The sequence below is a fragment of the Scardinius erythrophthalmus genome (genome assembly GCF_964197995.2).
Source record: "Scardinius erythrophthalmus genome assembly, chromosome: 22".
Classification (NCBI taxonomy): domain Eukaryota; kingdom Metazoa; phylum Chordata; class Actinopteri; order Cypriniformes; family Leuciscidae; genus Scardinius; species Scardinius erythrophthalmus.
This window is the reverse complement of record NC_138242.1, coordinates 30,173,729-30,194,846: the sequence shown is the minus strand read 5'-3', so window position 1 is coordinate 30,194,846 and position 21,118 is coordinate 30,173,729. Positions and strand designations below refer to the sequence as shown.

At 38.4% G+C, this 21,118-nt stretch overlaps 1 protein-coding gene and 1 gene segment (V, D, J or C); both read left to right on the top strand.

Moving 5' to 3' along the window:
• The window catches only part of ankfn1b (ankyrin repeat and fibronectin type III domain containing 1b), an 80,815-nt gene extending 62,185 nt beyond the window's left edge, over window positions 1–18,630 (top strand). For both annotated transcript variants that reach the window (XM_081352471.1, XM_081352472.1), the window contains 18 exons: window positions 1,252–1,459; window positions 1,797–2,004; window positions 3,082–3,279; window positions 3,351–3,464; window positions 5,045–5,142; window positions 6,849–6,939; window positions 7,857–7,964; window positions 8,642–8,741; window positions 8,842–8,971; window positions 9,407–9,526; window positions 10,512–10,727; window positions 11,803–11,969; window positions 12,058–12,208; window positions 13,026–13,194; window positions 13,280–13,446; window positions 14,391–14,595; window positions 15,912–16,501; window positions 17,769–18,630. In XM_081352471.1, coding sequence (XP_081208597.1) covers window positions 1,252–1,459; window positions 1,797–2,004; window positions 3,082–3,279; window positions 3,351–3,464; window positions 5,045–5,142; window positions 6,849–6,939; window positions 7,857–7,964; window positions 8,642–8,741; window positions 8,842–8,971; window positions 9,407–9,526; window positions 10,512–10,727; window positions 11,803–11,969; window positions 12,058–12,208; window positions 13,026–13,194; window positions 13,280–13,446; window positions 14,391–14,595; window positions 15,912–16,501; window positions 17,769–18,107 — 3,379 coding nt within the window. In that variant the 3' untranslated portion in view covers window positions 18,108–18,630. The remainder of the gene's footprint in view (window positions 1–1,251; window positions 1,460–1,796; window positions 2,005–3,081; window positions 3,280–3,350; window positions 3,465–5,044; window positions 5,143–6,848; window positions 6,940–7,856; window positions 7,965–8,641; window positions 8,742–8,841; window positions 8,972–9,406; window positions 9,527–10,511; window positions 10,728–11,802; window positions 11,970–12,057; window positions 12,209–13,025; window positions 13,195–13,279; window positions 13,447–14,390; window positions 14,596–15,911; window positions 16,502–17,768) is intronic.
• The window catches only part of LOC308682903 (Ig kappa chain V region 4135-like), a 1,009,768-nt gene that overhangs the window by 612,170 nt on the left and 376,480 nt on the right, over window positions 1–21,118 (top strand).

Below are 21,118 nucleotides of genomic sequence, written 5' to 3'. Positions count from 1 at the left end.
AATCCCAGATTCCCAGTGTGGTCTCAGACGTTTGGACCTCACAGTAATTGTGTGGTGGGAAACTGTTTTGTGTGTGTGTGTGTGTGTGTGTGTGTGTGTCTGTTCTATTCTATCACTATTCGCCTGATGGGGTGCTGAGACGGCTGTGTTAACATGTGGTGTCCCTGTTTCTTTTGTCTTTCTCTCTTTATCCCTCGTTCTTTCATCTGCTAGTCTTTCATGTGAGTGCGCGCGCCGTTCGCTCGACAGCCCGTGTGTTCAGCACAAGAGGAGAAACTTTAAGCCCAGAGATCAGCCGCCTTTGAAACTGATCCGGACTGCCACAAATATACCCACTTTTATCTGCACACAGCACATACCTGCCCGTTAAAATAAGCACGTTATTATCAGAGCACTCGGAGGTGTTCGCCTGCATCCGACGCGGACAATGGTCCGTCCTAATACGAGAACATTTGTGACAGTTGTAGTTCTTGGAGCCCTTTGTTCTGTTTCCAAATCTGAAGCCCCTCTGAATGAATCTTGATATCAGGGTGAACATGTTGTTCCCCAAATTATATCAGCGGTCAATCAATATGGATTTTTCAGTTATTGATTCTTAAAATATTACTTTTATTCCCTTCCATTCTTAGTTTATTGGTGATTTAGTTTTGTTTTTTACACAAACCTCACTATTTTTTGCTTTAGTTTTAAAACAAGAAAACTTAGTTGCAAGAAAGATTTTAAGAGACCAAATTTAGAAAAATAAACGTATCTTATTATCTTACATTAATTTGGCTTCTAACGTAAATTTGTCTTGTCGATATTGGTAACACTTTACAATAATGACCCATTAGTTAACGTTAGTTAATGCATTAACTAAAATGAACAAACAATGAACAATTCATTTGTTACAGTATTTTTTTTATCTCTATTAACATTAGTTGATAAAAATACAGCTGTTTATTGTTAAAGTTAGCTCAGGTACATTAAATAATATTAACAGATACAACTTTTGATTTTAATGGTGTATTAGTAAATGTTGAAATTAATTTGTTTTAAATTATCATTGTTAGTTTGTGTTAACTAATGTAGTCAACTAATGTTAACATATAGAACCTTATTGTAAAGTGTTACTGATATGTTTAATAGAAATAAAAAAAATGTTTTTGTGGTGTATTTCTTGTTAAAAAGTGCAAGTATGTAAGTATTTATCCTCTAACGATTTTTTGTATTTTTTTAATTTCAGTTTTTCTTGTGCAATTTCTTTTTCAGGGCCGAATCCAAAATGACTCAACAGATTCCAGACCCCCATCCTCTGATTCCACGCAAATACTCCAGCACATCATGTTCGTCTCCTCCGAGTGCTGCACGACGCCTCTACAGAAACCTGTCTGGAAAGTTTCGCACGACGAACCTGCTTCTGGAAGATACGGCACTCCCAGGCCAGTCGGACAAGGACCATTCGCATAAAACCACCATGGTGAGATGCAAACACTTAAACAAGACCTATACAATAGTAGAAACCAAATTAGTCTCACATAACTATTGAATTTTGACATTTCAAGCTTGTTTGACTGACATAAAAAGCATCCAATAGCAGTTGATGATGCCATTTGAAAAGATCCAAAAAAAACTTAGAAACCAATACTGAAGAACCTATAATAAAACACCAAGACCTTTTTTAATCTTCAAAGAACCATATTGCAACTCAAAAAGTTATATTCAAAAATGGCATTGATATTTTGTGCATACGTGGCTGCAGTTTGACAGCATGCATTTTCTATGTGTGTGAGATATATCTGTGCATGCATGTGTAGTTCCAGGGCAACGAGGCTCTGTTTGAAGCCGTGGAGCATCAGGAGCTGGATGTTGTGGAGTCTCTGTTGAGCACCTTCAGTCTGGAGGAGCTGGACTTAAACACACCCAACAGTGAAGGACTGCTGCCACTCGACATCGCCATCATGACCAACAACGTCCCCATGGCCAAACTTCTGCTGAGAGCCGGGGCCAAAGAGAGTCCCCACTGTGAGTACACTTACTGCGATCAAACGCATGCAGCACGAGCCCTACTTTATGAATCATAAACCATGCATCTACAGATGTTTGCCACATGCTATACATTACAATAAAGCAGTAGTGGCTTATTGCTTCAATCAAACGGCGACAACAGCAATGTGATATGGTATGCAACACCAAAGATCAAAACATAATGTCAGTTTCCACCACACTTTTTATACTGTAGTTATCATTATCTCTAATTAATGTTTTTAAATCGAATGTTTGGGAATGCCCAGGTCATATTTAATTTCATATTATTTTTTATATTATTTTGTTATATTTTGCATAATGAATATGAAGTGTAATTTTAGGAGCATTACAATATTTTCGCATTGTTGCATTAATTAAGCAGCCTCCCATTCTTATTACTGTCATTTGAAATTACTTTTTTTAATAAATTAATTAAATTAATAAATTTTTGTATCATGGTAGTTTTTGCTGTACTGAACTTGATTTATGCTTATTGTTTTATTACAGCAATGTAATTTTTGGTGAAAATTTTCAGGCAAATTTTAGGGGTGAAATATAATTGGGACATTGCTTGCAATTTAACAATATAAAGTAATATAACTATCAAAGATAATTGGAATTAATTTGCTTATATCAACTTTTTTTTTTTTTTTTTTTTTTACAGTGGTTCATTCATAACTTTATAGTATACTTTTATAATTTACTCATTTATTTTTACTTAGTTTTTTACACAAGTGTATTGTAGATCAGTAATATGAATGGATGTAGCTTCAAAGCCTTCAAATTTCAGTGGAATTGTGCCACCCACATGTGCGAATAAAATATTGAAGCCATAAACCAATTTGTACACAATAAATAAAAAAGTTTTTTGGTTTGTTAAACAAAACGAAAAAATAAAAAACAAGCCGTCTTTTCCTTTCTCGTTATTCTTTTACAAATTAGAGATGAAATGGTTAAAACATACATGGTGGATGTAGAATTCCACAGTTAGAAACTTAGCTCTTGGGGTTAACAAAAAGGTTTACTTTTCAATATTTAAAAAATGTTTTGAAATCTCTTTTATGTATTCTCTAGTTCTAAGTCTTGAAGGCAGAGCTGCTCACCTGGCCTCTCTGGTGCAAGAGGCGGAGCATCGCATAGCAGAGCTGGTTGCCCAGGTAACGGGGGAGGAGCCTGGGGAGAGGGTGGAGTCAAACAGAGAGAGACAGCTGAAAACGTGGGAATGGAAGCTCCGCCTCTACAAGCGCATGCAGACCGGATACACACACGCCAGTGAGTAACACACACATAACTGTGGTTATAGTTGCTGGTCATGATTCTGAGTGACTTTGTGTTGTTTTCAGGTCCTCCTGAACCTCCCAGCGACGTTTATCTGTCTGTCAGCAGTATCACCAGTCTCAGAGTTTACTTCCAAGAGCCTCTTTGTCACAACTCTGCTGTTATTACCAAATACCGCGGTGAGTGACTCCTGACTCATCCTGTTATAGGGATGATTTAAATTATACCACCAAAACCCATGAACACACACGACTGACTCATCGACTCGCTGGTGAGCATCAGCGGTTTGACGGCCAGCTAGAGAATATGTTCCGCACAGCCGAGTGAGATGCGGGTGAGAAATGAAAATATCTCACAAATTATATTGCCAGATTCACACTTCTAGTGCTATCCAGTGTTTTTCAGTGTTAATTTATATACTACTAGTTTTTATAAATATTTAGAATTTCTGTCACGCTTAGCTGTAGTGGAGTATCCAAAACAAAACACACTTTATTAACAAACAGACTTGGAACATTTAGGAGATAACAGGAGTAATAATAATTATAGCTTAACAACCAAATCAACATAAGCTATGTTTCCATCCACTTGTCAATCGAATTATCATAAGTTCGGTAAAAAAGCTCATGCGAATAAAGCTGGTGAATGTGTGTTTCCATCCAACGGCTTTAAAGCGAATAAAAACCTGTGCGTAATGATGTCACATGCTGTTTTGCGATTAAATTGGTATATCGAATTGATTTGAGACATTTTAAGGTGTTTCCATTTCATTTTCGCACTGAATCGCTCAACATTCAAGCAAACATTTGCGAACAAAGTTTTGCTAGACAAAATGGATCGCACCATCTATCGTTTCCATCAGCGTTTATCGCATAAGCCGTATATCGATCAAGATAAAATTCGATGAGACCGACTGTATTTCATTTGAGTCGATATTCATGAAATTCAGTCGAATTTGACTGTTTCCATAAGGCATTTTTCATTCGATATCACTCAATTCGGATAAAAACGTGTGGATGGAAACATAGCTATAGACAACACAATGCAATGATGAACATACAATGCACAACAATGAACTGAGGGCTTAAATACAGACTGAGTAATCAACGGAAAACAAAACAGGTTGAAATCAATGAACAACTGAGGAAACTTACGGCGACTAGGAACTAAGGCAAAACGAGCACAGGAAACACAGTGAAAACGAAACTAAAACTGACTATACACGTTACAATTGGCTTTTATTTTGTATATTTTCATTTTAATTTGTTTAATTTTTACATTTACATTTATGCATTTAGCATTTTGTCAAAGAATTTGGTTGTGCTTTTGTCTTTTTTTATATTCCAATTCAGTAAAAAAAATTATTTCATTTTTATTTCAATTAACAGAAACGTTTTTAATAATTTTAGTTTTAGCATTAGTTAGTTAATGATAATAACCCTGGTGCTGTCATAAACTGTGTCAAAAGAACAGACATATCACACTCGCTTGTAGTTTCTGTCAGACATTAGATTGGATGGTCTTTGTGAACAAATACAAAAATATTTAGCCCTCACAGGGTTACCATACAAAACAAATGATACACAAATATACCAGGACACAGTTTTTGTTTCGCCATATAGAACAAGCACTGTTGAAGTCACATGATCCGTGACTAGTAGGCGCATGTCCACAGCATGGCATGGTGGTAGTACTAGTACAGTACTCAGTGCAAATCCAGTGCATCTTCTAAATGACTGCTTGCTTGTGTGTTTCTCAGTGAGCTGGAGCAGCGTTCCTTCATTTACTCCATTGCTCGGTGAGACGGTAATCGAAGACGTGACTCAACTCCAGTATGACATCACTGGACTTACAGCGGTTAGTATACGGAGTAAAACATGCTACAAACAATACTACAATGCATTGGAGTCAAAAACGGTTGAGAACCACTGAACTAAAGTCATTTTTTAAAATGATATTACTATTTTGATATTACTTAACTGTTGCCAAGATATAATCATTTAAAATGTTTACTTTTGTGCATTAAACAGTTATAATGGAACAGATCAGAGCTCTCAAATCTCAATTGCACATCTGCATATTCAAACTTTATTCATGATTGGTTGGTCTGAGGCCTCTTGAGTTGCCAATTTTGGTGCTTTATTGTGTATTTTGGAGAACTTTAAGCTCTGAAAATGTAAATTCAAAACATTTTCTTAAAAGTTCAACAGATGAAAGAAAGTCAGTGACATGAAGTACAGTAAATTATTTCTGAATTTTAATTTTGGGTGATCCTTTTAAACTTGTGCTATATTATTGGTTAATATTCATTTAACTTGTCTCAGAGGTGAAGAGCATTGTGAAGAAAGATTTTCTTTAATTATATTTATATCTAATTATTTAATAGAATATATTGAGCACAACAGTGTTATTTAAGGATTTTTTGTATGATTTTATAGTTTAAGTTTTGGTAATTTTGCTATGTGCTTTGTCATTTTAATTAGTGTTTTTTTAAGCTTTAATTTATTTTTATTGATATAGATGACAGATATATCTGTTGAGCGCATGAATGCAGTGATCTCGTCATTGCAACTCGATTTCTGAACTAACTAAAAGTGCAAACACGATGTAAACAAGACATTCATTACGCAGTGAAGACAACATCATTGATTATAACGGCAGTTTTGGCGAGAGAGAAATTGCGATTTTCCAATAAATCCACAGTGAAATGTAACAAACAAACTAACAATGCTCTACTGAGATATACATATAATTAAAAATAAATTACCACTTTCCTAGCATTAGGATGGTAATGTTGTTTTTAGTCCAGTGATCCAGTATCTCTCTTATCTCCTTCTCATCTCACTAACGCGCCAAAGACGCGATGATGTAGAAGTAGGCATTGATCTAATTCTTCAGAGGCGGTCTTTAAAGGTGAACTAAGTAACTTTTTTACCTTAACTGAACAGCTTCGGAGTCATTGGAATGGTTATAATACTTATTTCGGGTTGAATGGTGGTCGTTTCGCACCCCCCGGTGCCCGTGAGCGGAAAATTCGCACTTGCAACTTTGAGACGGCGGGCCGCCGGCCGCCGCAGCAGGAAGTATCGCGTGATATCAGGTCTCGCGATGTAAACAATTGCTTTACGGCCAAAAGAAATCTGCTCAAATAATGTCATTATTGCGCTCCCTCACGCTGTCCGAACCCGAAGGAAGAAGACGTTTTAAAGAATGTCCCATCTGCTTTGATGTCGTTGATCTACAAGCCTCTGTGTCTGAGAATCACCAAAGAGTTTTTACAACAGTGTTGTCAAATATTTATTCCGAAGCTGTGGGGGGAGCTCTAGAGAGAAACCTGCGAGCGAAAAGCGAGAATACAGCGAAGAAATCCCGAAGCTACTGAGTGCTGCTTTAATTGCACTATTATGTCACATAAATCATTATGTGACAAAATCTGAAACGAGTCGTCTTCATAAAAACTGATTTTGGACTAACAAGGATGTTTTGAATTACAGTTATAGTACAATGACCTCTTAACTGTCAAAAAATGTTATATTTAAATATAACACTACCTCTTTTTACAGGGCACATGCTGTTATGTCCAGGTATCAGCATATAACATGAAGGGATGGAGTTCACCTCAGATATCTGAACCTGCTTGTGCTACACCCTCAAGTGAGTATACAAACACACACATAATCAACAACAACAAACAGGACAGATGTTAGTCATGTTTTGCTTTCTAAGAAGTTGCATGACGTATCGTGCGTCTGTGTGTGTGTGTGTGATTTAGTATCTATGTTTGTGTGTGTGTGTTTACGTTTGGCTTCATTTGTGTAATATTTGTGTCCTCATTTTTATGTTTGTGAGGACAAGCCGTCCTTTTCTCTCACAGATTTTAGGGCTCTTTTACATTGAGTGTGTGTGTGTTTTGAGCATGCTAATTTAATGTGTGTGTTTGTGTTTTCCATTTCGACTCCCTCTGGAAATATTTGCATGTCTGTGAGAGGCTGTAAAGTTGCAGACAGAACGGCTCTTATACACCAACTCAAACACACACACACACACACTTGTTGTCTCCCTCTACAATTCACGCTCACATACACACGCCGCTTTTCGGACACACTCAGAAATTATTTTCACACAATTTCTCTTATTTACATCTTGTTTGCGTCTTTTATCCCCCTCGCTCTATCTCTTTCATAACACACACACATGCACACACGCTCTCTGCGAGGTTAGCCGGGCTGAAGAGAGGGTCTGTGTTAGACATTCCGGGAATAGAGCGTCCATGTTTTCCCTGCTTACCCGGGAACCGGCCTGCAACCAACACGCCATCAGAACATCATCCTGTTTACCGTGCCGTGTGTGTTTGTGTGTGCTCGATGCAGGGATATACGGCGAATGCTGAATTATTTACTGTGAGATTAGCACGCACACATTACATAATCTCATAATTTTTGTTTGGTATAACCTTCTTTGGCTTTGAAAAACCTGAAAAGAGACATGTAAAATTGTGATTTGAAACACTTTTTCATATGCATTTGTTGTTTTCACCCACAATGCACTGTTTTTTATGTTTTACTTTGCAGGTTGGAGGGAGGTGGACGGGCTTCCCCCCCGCCAGCAGGGTCTGAAAGAGGCGTTAGAGCAGCTCCTGGGGCAAATTAAAGGGGCACACCGTCACTGCGCATGCCACGGTAAATACTCACTTCGGACCTGAATGAAAAACCTCCTCATTCACACCGAGCCACAGTGACCGCGACCACAAACATTTAAGCGCTTTAAAACAAATGCTGAGTTAATATTTCAGAGGGGTCGAGTGGGCTGAGCTCGCGTGCTCATGTCTCCTGGGTGCGACTCCGGGGGTCTTGTTTGTTGTTTTTAGTGCATCAGAGCTGAGGGTTTATTTTACTGTGAGTTAAGGGGGATAAATTTGACTTGACTGTAGGGCTAAAACACACTCACGCGTGTGATCACATGCTCCATAAGGAAATCACTGCCTGCTCGCTGAACACTGATCATTAAACTCTAATTAAGCTATAAAAGGGCCTTTAGAGACACAGTCCTCCCCATCGGTGATATATGCGGCTATTTTGTTGGTCTGAGCAAAGCAGATACTTAACTTCCATTCACACACAGCATACAGATGTGCACCAATTTTAGTTAAAAAGACTGGAAGATTATTATCTCCATAAACTCCTTATGCTACACTAACAAAAAAATATACATAACCTAGATGATGTTTCAATCACTAATTGTTTTTCACCTCAGTGTTTTATATACACTTCATATTTATTTAGTGAGTCTAATCTGCAACCTTCTGAATCTTTTAAGTTAAAGTTGAACGGCAATAACTTTCTCCCTGTGTGTTTAGAACAATGCAAACCCCCGTTGAACACCAGGAAACACTCTGTGTCTAAAAGTCTGAGGCATCTCTTCCAGCCCACCAGCAAATTTGTCAAAAATCTGAAAAGGTGAGAGAAAACAACATCAAGTTGCGATGTTGTGTAATCAAGCTCTCTCAACACACCATGTCTTGCATCAACCATGACGCCTCTCTCTTCCTCTCTGTAGAGGTCTTTATCTGGCCTGTATATTTTATAAAGATGAAAATGTTCTGGTGACTTCAGAGGATCAGCTGCCTGTCGTTGAGGTGGACGACTCGTACAGCTGTCACGCACAGGATATACTTTGGTTCACAAAGGTAACAAAGTGTATCAGAGTATCAATGTGTATTCAACTTTCTTGATATAATCAAGGTATTTGTAAAGGTACTGGTTTGGTGAGGTGACTTTGCTTGTAGTTTAGTTTAGCTTTTGTTTTTTAATTGTACACATGAGATTACGGTTGTAAGTGTATCATGATCTTACATACTGTATATAAAAACAAAAAGCAACCCAAAATGATATATGGCAATGTAAAATACACTTTTATTTAAAAAATATAGTAAGCTTATTTCACATTGTTAAAGATAAGGAGGTTAACGTTAAAATCCAATTTAATTTAAATCAGTTCATTTAACCAATACTGATTCACTGAAACAAATTCAACCCGAAACACTCATATACACATGCATAGCCATATACTGTATCAACATTTGAGTATTAAACATTGTTTCCATGGTGATGCATGTTGACAGGTGTCACATCTCTGGGAGGAACTCACCTGGATGCAGCAGTGCATCAGTCCTGCTCACGCCTCCAGTTCCTGTACGCTCCAGACGCGCCTCAAAATGATTCAGGCTGCCGCACAACTACAGGTGAACAAACTAAACGCACCTTGAACAACATTTTCAAATTTAGTGTCACTAGTAGTAATAATGCACTGAAATCATTCAGAAACACCGAAACTGAAATTTAAGTTTTCATTTAGCCAATAACTGACACTGAAACCGAAAATAAACGTATTTAATAATGATTTAATTAATCAAATTTATCTAATAGTTAAAGTACTTATTTTGTAGCTAACTATTAACATTGATTGACTTGCCTGTGGTAAATGTAACCTTACTTGACATATTGTTTACAAGCTGTTTTAGTGACGTCTTTCAGCAGTTGAAACGCTGATTAAGTGATTACATGAGACATGTTACATTTCAGTAAGTTGTACTTGTTCTTTCAACATATCCTCGGATGATCGCTCATGTTTATTTTGTGCTATAACTAGAAGTAAGGAAGAAGAGATGATCAGTTCACATGCTCTCCTCGGATGATCGCTCATGTTTATTTTGTGCTATAACTAGAAGTAAGGAAGAAGAGATGATCAGTTCACATGCTCTCCGTGGTGCCGCTGGAACTGATGTGGGTGCAGCGATCATTAAAGAGCATCAAAACGACATTTATTGATTCAATTTGTGATTTAAATGGACAGAATTTGAAAGCTGATACATATCAAAAGCACAAAGCTTATTGGATCGGATTGAATGTTCAGTGAAGTTTTTTCTTGCATCAACTAAAAACAGCTTAGTCAGTGATTCTGGCTCTCCAAAACCATTTTTTTCCCAAACCAATTTTCTTTATTGCATTTTCTGCCAAATATTTTGGGTTGCCAAAAATGTCGGTGCACTAGGAATGTAAAAATGAATCCAAAAAATTCAAGTTGAACCAAATTATGATCAGATTTAATATAGTTTTGCATCATTTAGGAAAGAATTGCATTCAAATCTTTGTTAGGGTTGAGAAATATTTACACTCGTAACACATCTTGAGGTAACAGTTTCCTTTTTTGGTTTGTTTGTTGTGCAGGCTCTCCTTGGCACAGTGGATCTGGGACAGGTGTATTTTGAGCCCATCAAGGACAAGCACGGTAACGTGGTTTTGGTGCTGATGAAGGACGTGAGCGCATGTGCGTCGCTGGAAGGCTTGCGCTGGATTCCCGTCAGTAAATTCCAGCTGCAGCGCAGGTCGTCCTCTTCATCAGATGAGCCCAGCGCACTGGAAACACTCCTCACAACGCTGCACGTGAGTGCTTCACACACTGAAACACCGGCGTCCATCGCTAATGTTTTGTGCTGTCACATACTTCTAGCACCATGACAAATGGAAGTATGGAAAAAATGTAGTGATCAAAGCTCTGTTATATTTTTAGAATAATGAGAAACATAAATTCAGTCTAAACATTTTACTGCAAGGCAAGACACATCATGCCAGGTTTGATGTCAAACGTGTTTCTCGTGTCTCGACATTGACGTCAAGCCTGGCACGGCTCATTTTGATGCGCCGTATTCAATTTCAGAAAGCACTATGATTATGGAACAACTTTGGAGAGAAAATTATACAATTTTTTTTTATCTTTGGGTGAACGAATGCTTTCAATCTCTGATATAAATGAGCCCGAAGTATGAAAATCAGTGGGAAAAAAACATTCCACTAGCTACTGTATTCCTCTTTTTTTATGTCTCTCTTATTACTTGAGTGCTGTGAATTGTGGGAGTATAACAGTAGCATTGTTCATTTGATGATTTAGTCTGAACGCTGTAAACACGTCACCCACCGCTGATCGTGTGTTTGAAACGGCTCTGGCCGTGATGTTTTGTCTGAGCGGCTCAGATTTTCCCTGTGGTAAAGCTGTGTGTGTGCGTGTGTGTGTGTGTGTGGTGAAAGTGGTTCCACAGCTCAACAACCACATGGCTCCAGAGTCAGTCTCTCAGTCAAATAGTTTAGAAATGATAAACGTGGGTCAATTTCAGGCTATTGCAGGAAGTTCTTCATACCTCTGTGTGTGTGTGTGTGTGTGTGTGTGTGTGTGTGTGTGTGTGTGTGTGTGTCCTGGTAAACACTACGTTGTGGGGACTCTGTTGTCCTCACAAAGGTGGTAATACCAGTCATTTTTGACCTTGTGGGGACATTTTTTAATCCCCAGTAGAGATGCGCGGATGGGCTATTATTTCATCCTCAGCCGCATCACAAAACTCATCATCCAATGATTAGATTTCGGGTTTAGATGATTTAGATTTTCATCAGATTATGGGATGAATTTTAATCTGGACATGTTCTTAAAAAGTTTCACTTTTTAGAATGAGCCCTTTGTGTGCAGGAGAAACTGGCCTATCACCTGCGCAGCAAGAAGTGTCTGTCTCCGGGCCTGTATCTTGGTTACCTGAAGCTGTACACCTCAGTGGACCAGATCAGGGTGCTCGTTTCACACAAACACCCAAACGTGCTGTGCCACGTCAAAGTACGGGACAACGACCACGTCTCCAGGTATTCTACGTCTTTATGGCTGTGTTATGCATGAGTTTGTCTCTCTCTCTCTCTCTATATATATGTAATAATTATGATTGTTTTGTAGGGAAGAATGGCAGTGGCTTCAATCACTGAGTTCGCTCGAGGACAGTGCGCAAGTGTGTGCCGACGCTCAGAGCGCGCCGCATCGCCTCCTACTGGACTTACGAACCGCTGCTAAAGATTTACTCGGCTACATCAACATTCCCAATCACCAGGTTTGTGCATTCACAACATACCCACACATTGACACATGTAATTTGTTTGATTGCACAAGCAAATTAGTGCCCCTTATTTGGGACCTTAGTAAATCAGGGCCATGCAGTATTAAATGCACACATTTACATACATGAAACTGATAAAACACATGCCGCAAGCCTGTTTTGCATGTATTGTGTGGAAAAGCTATGGAAATTTCTACACTGAAAAAAAATTGGTGTAGGATTTACTTTGAAGCAATTTTCATACAGAAATTGCTGGTAAATTTCACAAATAGCTACAAAGAAATGACAAGTAACATTGATTTAAACGTGAAATTTCTAAGTAGAAAGACTTGAATAATCTTTGTTTTATTTACAATTTAGAAAATAAATAGTCATGGAATAGTCATGGAAAAATCTAATGATGTCTGTTTTTTTTGTCAGTTTGCTTTAGTGAATCATTTGAACCAGTTCATTTTAGTTTAGGGAATCAATCTGAATTTGTGTTCTTTTTTGTGTGAATTTGTGTTCTTTTAGAATCCCAATCCAGTCTCTTAATTCTCAAATAATAAAATATTTGTGCATGCACATTTATTGATTTGACAAGTAGCCATAATAAGCAGTAAGCAGGGTAAAGTACATAATGGTGTGTCATAATGTACCACAAATAGTGTTTCACTGTTACTTACGATCAATTTAATGCACCCTTGCTGAATAAAAGTATTAATAAATAAAATAAAAAAACGAAACTATGAAAACCATGTAGCAAACCTATACACCAAAAAAAAGGTTGATAATAGAAATACTACTATTTTTCTTCCGCTTCATACATCAGGCACAGGATTTCCGTGTGTATGTGAAGGAGGTGGTGGAGTTGGGGGAGGGCGTGTCCTTCCTGTTGCTCCTCCCACCATGTGAGGAGGTGTGTTCACCGCCCGGACAGAACCATCTCTGCTCGCTGCGCTCTGGGTTCTTCACCCTCCCGCTGCAGATCTTTGAGTTAGGTGAGAGGACACAGTGTAAACTCATTCACCCACATGTATCTTCTATCCCTGTCACCTCATGTGCACTCATTCTCTCTCTGTGTAGTTCACTTCGAGGCCTACTGCCCTAGTTTCATCGGCTTGTATTGCCGCGTGTCGGCTCTGCTGGGTCTGGAGTCCCTGATGTCCCAGCAGACTTTGCGGGAGGCGTTCTCTGAGTCCGAGCTGTTCGCTGCCAAGCAGAAACATCAGCAGGTTGAGGAGTATTTGCAGGTATTTCTGTCCTCTGTGCAATTCAACACTGGCAGCCTGCCGCTTCAGTTCAGCTTTCATAGGTGTAACTGATGACAGTAAACCCGCAATAAAAATCAGAACAAACTGTTCAACTGCGGGAATTTACAGTATCATCTTTAATAGATGCAATTTAAAAATCAGCCGGTGTAATCTGAGTCTACAGCCTGAGCTGTCTACTTTATTCTTTTGACATTTAAGATAAATATTTGACAGTCTTCCTCTAAATTACATTGATTTACTGCCAAAAAATTGTTCAGTTAAATATGTAAATATATGAAACAAGATAAATTTACTTAGAAACAACACTTCATGAGATATTAACGTTGTATATTACTATTATATAGTTTATTTTATATTTTATCCACTTTTTTGGATATTTTTTTTTTATTTTACTTTTTTTTACTTGTAATATTTTATTCACTTGTTTTTTACTTGCATAAAACAAGTGGGGGGAAAAAATCCAAAAAAATGTATCTTGTGATGAGGATTTATTGGAAAAAGACAAATATACTATAAATGATTAAGAATATGATTAGAAAAGGATTTTCAAAAATGGAATGCAGTGTAAAAACACACTTTATAAACCATAATAAATTAACAAATAAATATAATTATATATAAAATAATACACAATATAATATAATGTACAGTCGATAACCTTCATGGGTTAATTTACAAATTAAAATGTATTGGTTTAAATACCACCAAGTTACCCAGAAAGTATGTGATTTCAAATGCAGCCGTTGTATTGTTTCCTGTGTGTAGTCGACAGAAATCAAGACACATGATGAGGATCGTGACAACGCCAAAAACAGCTCTCATGTGGCATTTTATCTAAATCCACCTAATCTTCTGCTGCTTCTGCTATTCAGAATATCACGCATGTTGTGATGATTCACCCATGTTTCTGTGTTCACTTTCAGCATATGGAGGACCTGTGGCGTGATGCCCGGTGGATGGTGATCCTCCAGTCCGCACGATATAAGCATCAGAGCTCCGGAGTGAGCCTGAGCTGGATTATTGACTTCTCCAAAGAGAGTATCCCGGAGAAACCAGCTTCCACTTCCTCTCAGGTGGACTACCTGCCCTCACCGACACCTTCACCAGAGACCACACGCAAACACAACGGTGAGAGCGTTCACCTGTCTGTTCTGACCGGCCTCTTCATTATATAATCAAGTAGAGTACATATCACAGAATGACTGGACTGTTGCAGGCTTCATGTCACCAGGCCATTAAATACAGAAGAGACGCTCTTTGGTGTAGCTGCCATATCAATTTGATTTAAATGAAGTATTTGTTGAGTTTTGCACAGTTTGGAATGTTTTCACTGTTTATGTATCAGTCTGGGATTACATGCATCCCAAACTTAGTTTGTCAGCCAAACCTCTTTGATGTCATTTTTGTTGTTGTAATTTTAGACTTTGTTTTTAAAGTAAAGAATTACATAATTTGCCTGAAATAAAATCTTAAACTAGTAGTATATTTTAAAATACTTTTAAAAATACTTGTCCTTGATTTACTCACCCTCATGCTGTTCCAAATCTGTATGCTATTATTTTTCTGATCACATAATTTTTTATGCATAATAATAGTTTATAGTGACCATGGTATATCAAGCTCAAAAAAGAATGAATAGATAAAAACACCAAAAAAGGGCATAGAAGTTGTCCATACGACCAATTCACTATATATTTCAAGTTTTCCTTGAAATATATTCCTTTGTAATACTTTTTGGCGTTTGACATCCCATGATCACTTGGAACTGTTGTTATGGTAGGACTATGTAAAAACAGAAAATATCCCTGCATACAGGTTTGGAACAACCTAAAGGTGAGGAAATAGTAGTGAACTTAAAGAGGCCATATGCCCGTTTGCAATGTCTTGATTTTGTTTTTGGGCTCTACTAGAATAAGCTTTCATGCTTGAATGTTCAAAAAAACAGGTGACACTAGTTTAGGGTCCAATTCTCACTATTAGCTAGTTGCTTATTAGCATGCATATCACTAGGAAATTGGCTGTTTCTAAGTACTTATGAAGCACATATTAATGCCTTTATTCTGCATGACCATATTCTACATCTCTTAACCCTACCCAATACTTAAACTTACTATTAATAAGCCGTAATTAGGAGTTTATTGAGGCAAAAGTCATAGTTAATAGTTAGTTAATAGTGAGAATTGGACCCTAATCTAAAGTGTGACAAAAAACACATTGTTTTCCCCCATATTTTACACTGTTGCGGCTCCTCTCTTCCCAGTCTGTCAGTAACGCTCTGTTTACTTCCTGTCTCTATGAAGCCCCTCCTTCTGAAAAGCACAATGTGCTCTGATTGGTCGGCTGGAACAGTGTGTTGTGATTGGTCAAGCGACACCTTGCATGTTTGCATGTTTGGGAAATGTCCCGCCCTTTACTAAACCCTCTTTCTGTTTGTTTTTTCCAAGATTCCCATGGTCTGTCTGATGAGGACAACTCATCCGAGGTGTTCCTCACTACTGATAGCGAGTACAGCTCCAGTGTGACCCAGAGCACCAGAGAACTGGACCTGCTTCCACCGTCTCCTACCAGCTTCAGATCTGTAGCGTCTCACCCTTCTTCCTCCTCGCAGTCATCGCCTCGCTCCTCTCAGCCAGACGTGCTGCAGACCGGAGGAGGAATGAGCCGACGGGAACTCGTGAATGTGTTCGATAGCGACTTCATCCTCCCGAGCCGCCAGATCGAGCTGCTACGGGTCACGGAGAAGAGAACGGCGCTGTGTGTCCGCACCAGCAGTCTGGAATACCCGCCTCCTGTCTCCATGCCAACCACACCCACCAGCTCCTCCAATCACAAGGGCTGGACACGGCCTTCCTCCTTCGATCTCTGCTTCTCCGCCCCTGAACCCCGCCCTGCGCCTGTGCGCACACTATCAGAGGACAGTGGCGTCCAGCGACTCTCCGCCCCCTCCAGCGGTTCCCCTCACAGGCCTTGTCACACCACATTGAGAGTTTACCCACAATACCGGACCGGATTACCCAAGGAAACCAGTGTCAAAGTGAGTGTTTGTGAGTTGACACACACATCATTATTAGCTATGTTTCCTTTCACATATTTTCATGCTCATTTTGGGATATTGCACAAGATGCACATAAATAAAAAAAAATTAGAATACAAATCTTATGCACTCAATTGAGGCTGATTTTTTTTATGCAATACGAAGACATGCATGTAAACTACAATGGAAATGCATTTACCGAATAAATCCCTCTATGCACAACAAAAAAACTCACGTGATGCATCACGTGCCTCAACAGTGGATTTGACTGGAAAACAGGACTAACCAGCGGACCAATCACATCGCACAGCATCTCAAATGTTGGTTTGGTCGTTCTAAAACGTCTGAGCCAAAGTCTATCATCAGAATGATTTGGTTTAATTCCCTCTCAGAAGCGTCGCACATGATTGCATTCCCAAACACCAGCATCCGAACGCAAGAGTTTATTGCATTTTGACACGCAAGTCATTTATGATGGAGGAATAAAGAGCCACAGTGGCTTCACCAATTGCAGAAACTTCCATGTTTATTGCAGATATTTTGCAGCAATTTCACAGGATGTGGTGATTTATTTCCTAGTTTACTGTTTAGACATATTTCCCTAAACTAATTTCAGTACTGTCAAAAAAATTAATGCAAAACATCAAAACAAATTTGGAATGTGCCATTTATCTCCACAAAAAATGTCTTTCATATTGTTTTTGTTTTTTTAATTAATATTGACATTTAAATTACATTCATTACATATATTTAAAAGATTTTAATACAATAGTTCATTTAAGTTATTTGAATTTAAATAATTTAATAAACTTGTACTAGTTATATTGACTATATTTGAGCATTCTGTGAAATGAAGCATTCTTCCATGATAGTCCATTCATTATCTATAATTATTATGTATAAATATAAATTATTGTATATAAATATGAATATAAATATATACAATTTACTTAATACTTATACAAAAAAATTCAATACATTTTATTCATTAAAATGTATATTTCTAGGTGGCATTTCAGATATTTCAAATCTTTGTGTGTCTTATATCCTAGAAGTCGTGAATTTTTGGGACTGTTATTCCATTTTAATTCTTAAATTCATATTATATTAAATATATATTATTATATATAATTCTATATAATTTAGTTCAGGAGTTGAGTTATTATCATAGTGCATTTGAGCTAGACACCTAACCATAGGTTGCTATGGCTTACTGAATAGACTTCATCTGCCGACTTCACATGTACGTGTTTGTCTGCTTCTGTAGTTACGAGTGACTCCAGAGACGTCGGCGAAAGAGATGGTTGGTCTGGTAGTCCAGGAGATCAACGCTGTGTGCCATCACCTGCAGAAAGCAGCGCAGCAGTGCACGTGTGCGGTGGATCAGTGCAGCTACCCGTCCTGCGAGTCTGAGGTGTGTGTGTACGGGAGCGAGCAGCTGGAGCACTTTGGGCTGGTTCTGCTGGTGGAGGGGAGAGAGAAATGGCTTCAGGACGACTTTTGCCCGCTCACGCTACAAAACCCATGGACACGCGGGAAACTCTGCGTCCGTTTCAAAGAGTATTCGCCACTCGCACTGCAGTACAGCAGAGCCACGACTGTTTGATCCCTCGAACATGTAAATACACACACTCACACACTGACTTAAGTGCATAGACTACTGAATGCTTGCTTCATGAGGTCTTAGGGTTCATGTTTACCTGAGTGGGTTCACCAGGACTGATCTGCTCACCTTTCCTCATCGGGTGACATAAGGAGCTCCATATCACCTGCACTACAATAAGAGCATGCTAACCTTATGGGAAAATCTATGTCAAGTGCTTATCAATCACAAGTAGGAGTTAAAGTCAATATGAAGTCTTTCTTAATGTATGTTCCTGATTTTGAATAGTTGATCAGTGCACGTTATTTTCTAAAGGTTTTCATAATCCATACATGCATATATAAATATATTACTGTTCAAAAGTATATTGATTTATTTATTCACAAAGTTCATACTTTTATTCAGCAAGGGCACATTAAATTGGTCTAATAAATACATTTATAATTATAATTTATTTCAAATAAATGCTGTTTTCAGCAAATCATCATATTAGAATGATTTCTGAAGGATCATGTGACGCTGAAGACTGGAGTAATGATGCTGAAAATTCAGCTTTGATCACAGGAATAAATTACAGTTTAAACTGTAATAATATTTCACATTTTTTATGTATTTCTGATCAAATAAATGCAGCCTTTGTGAGCAGAAGGGACTTATTTCAAAAACATTCAAAAATCTTAATAATTCCAAACTTTTGAACAATGTATATATATATATTTTTACATATATATAATGTTATTTAAATATCACTAGGAGATGCATCACATTACTGAGGTAAAATACCATTTCATAATTCATATTGACTTTAACTGGTAATATGGGTAACATCAGCATCATCACATGTAACAGTACAGTTGCATTATTTGCTCATGTTCTCAGTGTTGTGCCACTTTAACTGATTTCTTGTTCCAGAAGGTGTTTCAGAAGTTCAGGCTTGACAGAAGCTCTTCCATAAGTATTCAGAAGTGAAATGTTTACAGCTTGCTCATGGTGGTTTGAAAACCAGCAAACAAACATTACGTCACGATTTTTTCCGTCAATGCATTCTTCCTCAGGATACCGTTATACCCTTCCACCAAATTGTACACACACAGGACTTATCCAAACTGTGAATACTCCATTGGGATTCTCCAATGAGCAAAATACACTGAATTACTGAACATTTCTAGAACACATGCACTTGAGAATGAGTCTACACTGAATCGACCGCCAGAACAGAAGCTTTACCCAAATGAAGAGTGATGTTAAACCTCGTTTTGATCGTTTGTGAACAGACACATCGGACTGAATGAACAATGCAACGTTTTAAAGCGAGATGGACCGTAGCCGTAGTTTTACAGACTCTTCCTGTTTCTAATGTGTATTTGTGTTGCTTTGAGTAGCAAAAGGAGCGTTTACTTCTATTGATCGGCCGTGTTGTTGTGCGGTGAGTTTATTATCGATATTATTGTGTTTACTGTCTCTGTTTCACGACTGACGGACACACACAAGTGCGATGTAAAAGTTTTGGTGCAATAATATTTTACACTGTAGCTCGGAAGCGGATCTCTCTTCCAGATGAACGTTGATTTATGGGGATCATGTACAAATACAAACTCAAGCTGATACACAAGCGCTGTTTCAGATGATGTGTGTTTTGGCATGAGACTTAAGACTGTGTGTGTGTGTGTGTGTGTGTGCGTGCTCCTAGCATGAGCTCATAGTCTTATGGCTGTCCATTTGATGAAAGCATAGTTTTGAGCAGCTGCAGTGTGTGTGTGTGTGTTTGTAGTTTACCACGTGTATTAATATGAGCATTTAATTTACAGCTCCAGCCGCTATTGTCTGATTCCGAGTCTCTTCTCTGCACTGAAATGCTCCACGCGCCTCATAAGAGAGTTCAACAGTCGGGTAACGGAAAAATCACATCAACATTCTTTGTAAAGAAATAGATGTTTACCAATTTAACGTTTATAAACTTTTTAATAATTGAAAAAAAGCTTGATGCTAAAAAATTCAGCTTTGATCACAGGAATAAATGATATTTTACAATATATTACAATAGAAAACAGTTATTTTAGATGAGAATAATATTTCACAATATCACCGTTTTTACAGTATTTTTGATTGAGCAGAAGAGACTTCTTTCAAATACATAAAATCCCAAACGTTTGAGCAGTGATGCGTGAGTCAGTTCTCCTGAGGTTCACACCGGTGTAGAGATTCACATTAACCATCATCTTGATCCACTGACCACAAACACACACAATACTGACAGTCTTCATGGTCAACACTTCAACCCAAACGTCTTTTAGTGCAGTTTCTGTCATTACAATAATTGACTTTTGATTTGATATTTGGTGTCTAATGCAATTCAGACGTTTAAGTGTATAAATATGTTTTAAGGCCACTGTATTCTCTCCCCCCGTCGTCTTCAGTGAAATAATAGACGCTCTCTGATTGACTGAGTGTCTCACTTCTGCTAAGCAAAGTGTGGGAAACACTCAACAAACATACGCACACACTCTCACAAGAACAGCTCCCCTCACACAAACAAACACGGACAACACAAACTGGCAGACCACACACACACTGCTATACAAGCGCTCCCTCACACACACATTAAAGTGCAGCGGAGCGTGTGGAAGACCACACACACGCTGCACCTTTAAGGCCGTCGCTATGACGGTTATCGACAGTAACCTTAGAATTGTAGCAGGGTTCTCACACCTCCTAATTATACCGTGTGGACTCCGGGAAGACCTGCGCTAAATTTAGCCCTCAGCGGATCTGCAAATACTGTTAGCAAAACATTCCCAAAAGACCCTGAATGGATCTGATTCACTGCTCGCCTGCGTCCCACTGGGGCTCTGCTGCGAACGCTGCGAGCTGCCTGCGCACACTGTGTTTTAAGGTGTTTTAGGTGCTGAAGGCACGCTAACCATGAGAGGGTTGTTCCTAAAAGGTTAGCTGGCATAATCCAGCCGGAATCTAAGGCAGGATTACATGTCGTCTTTACAGAGAAACAATTGTGA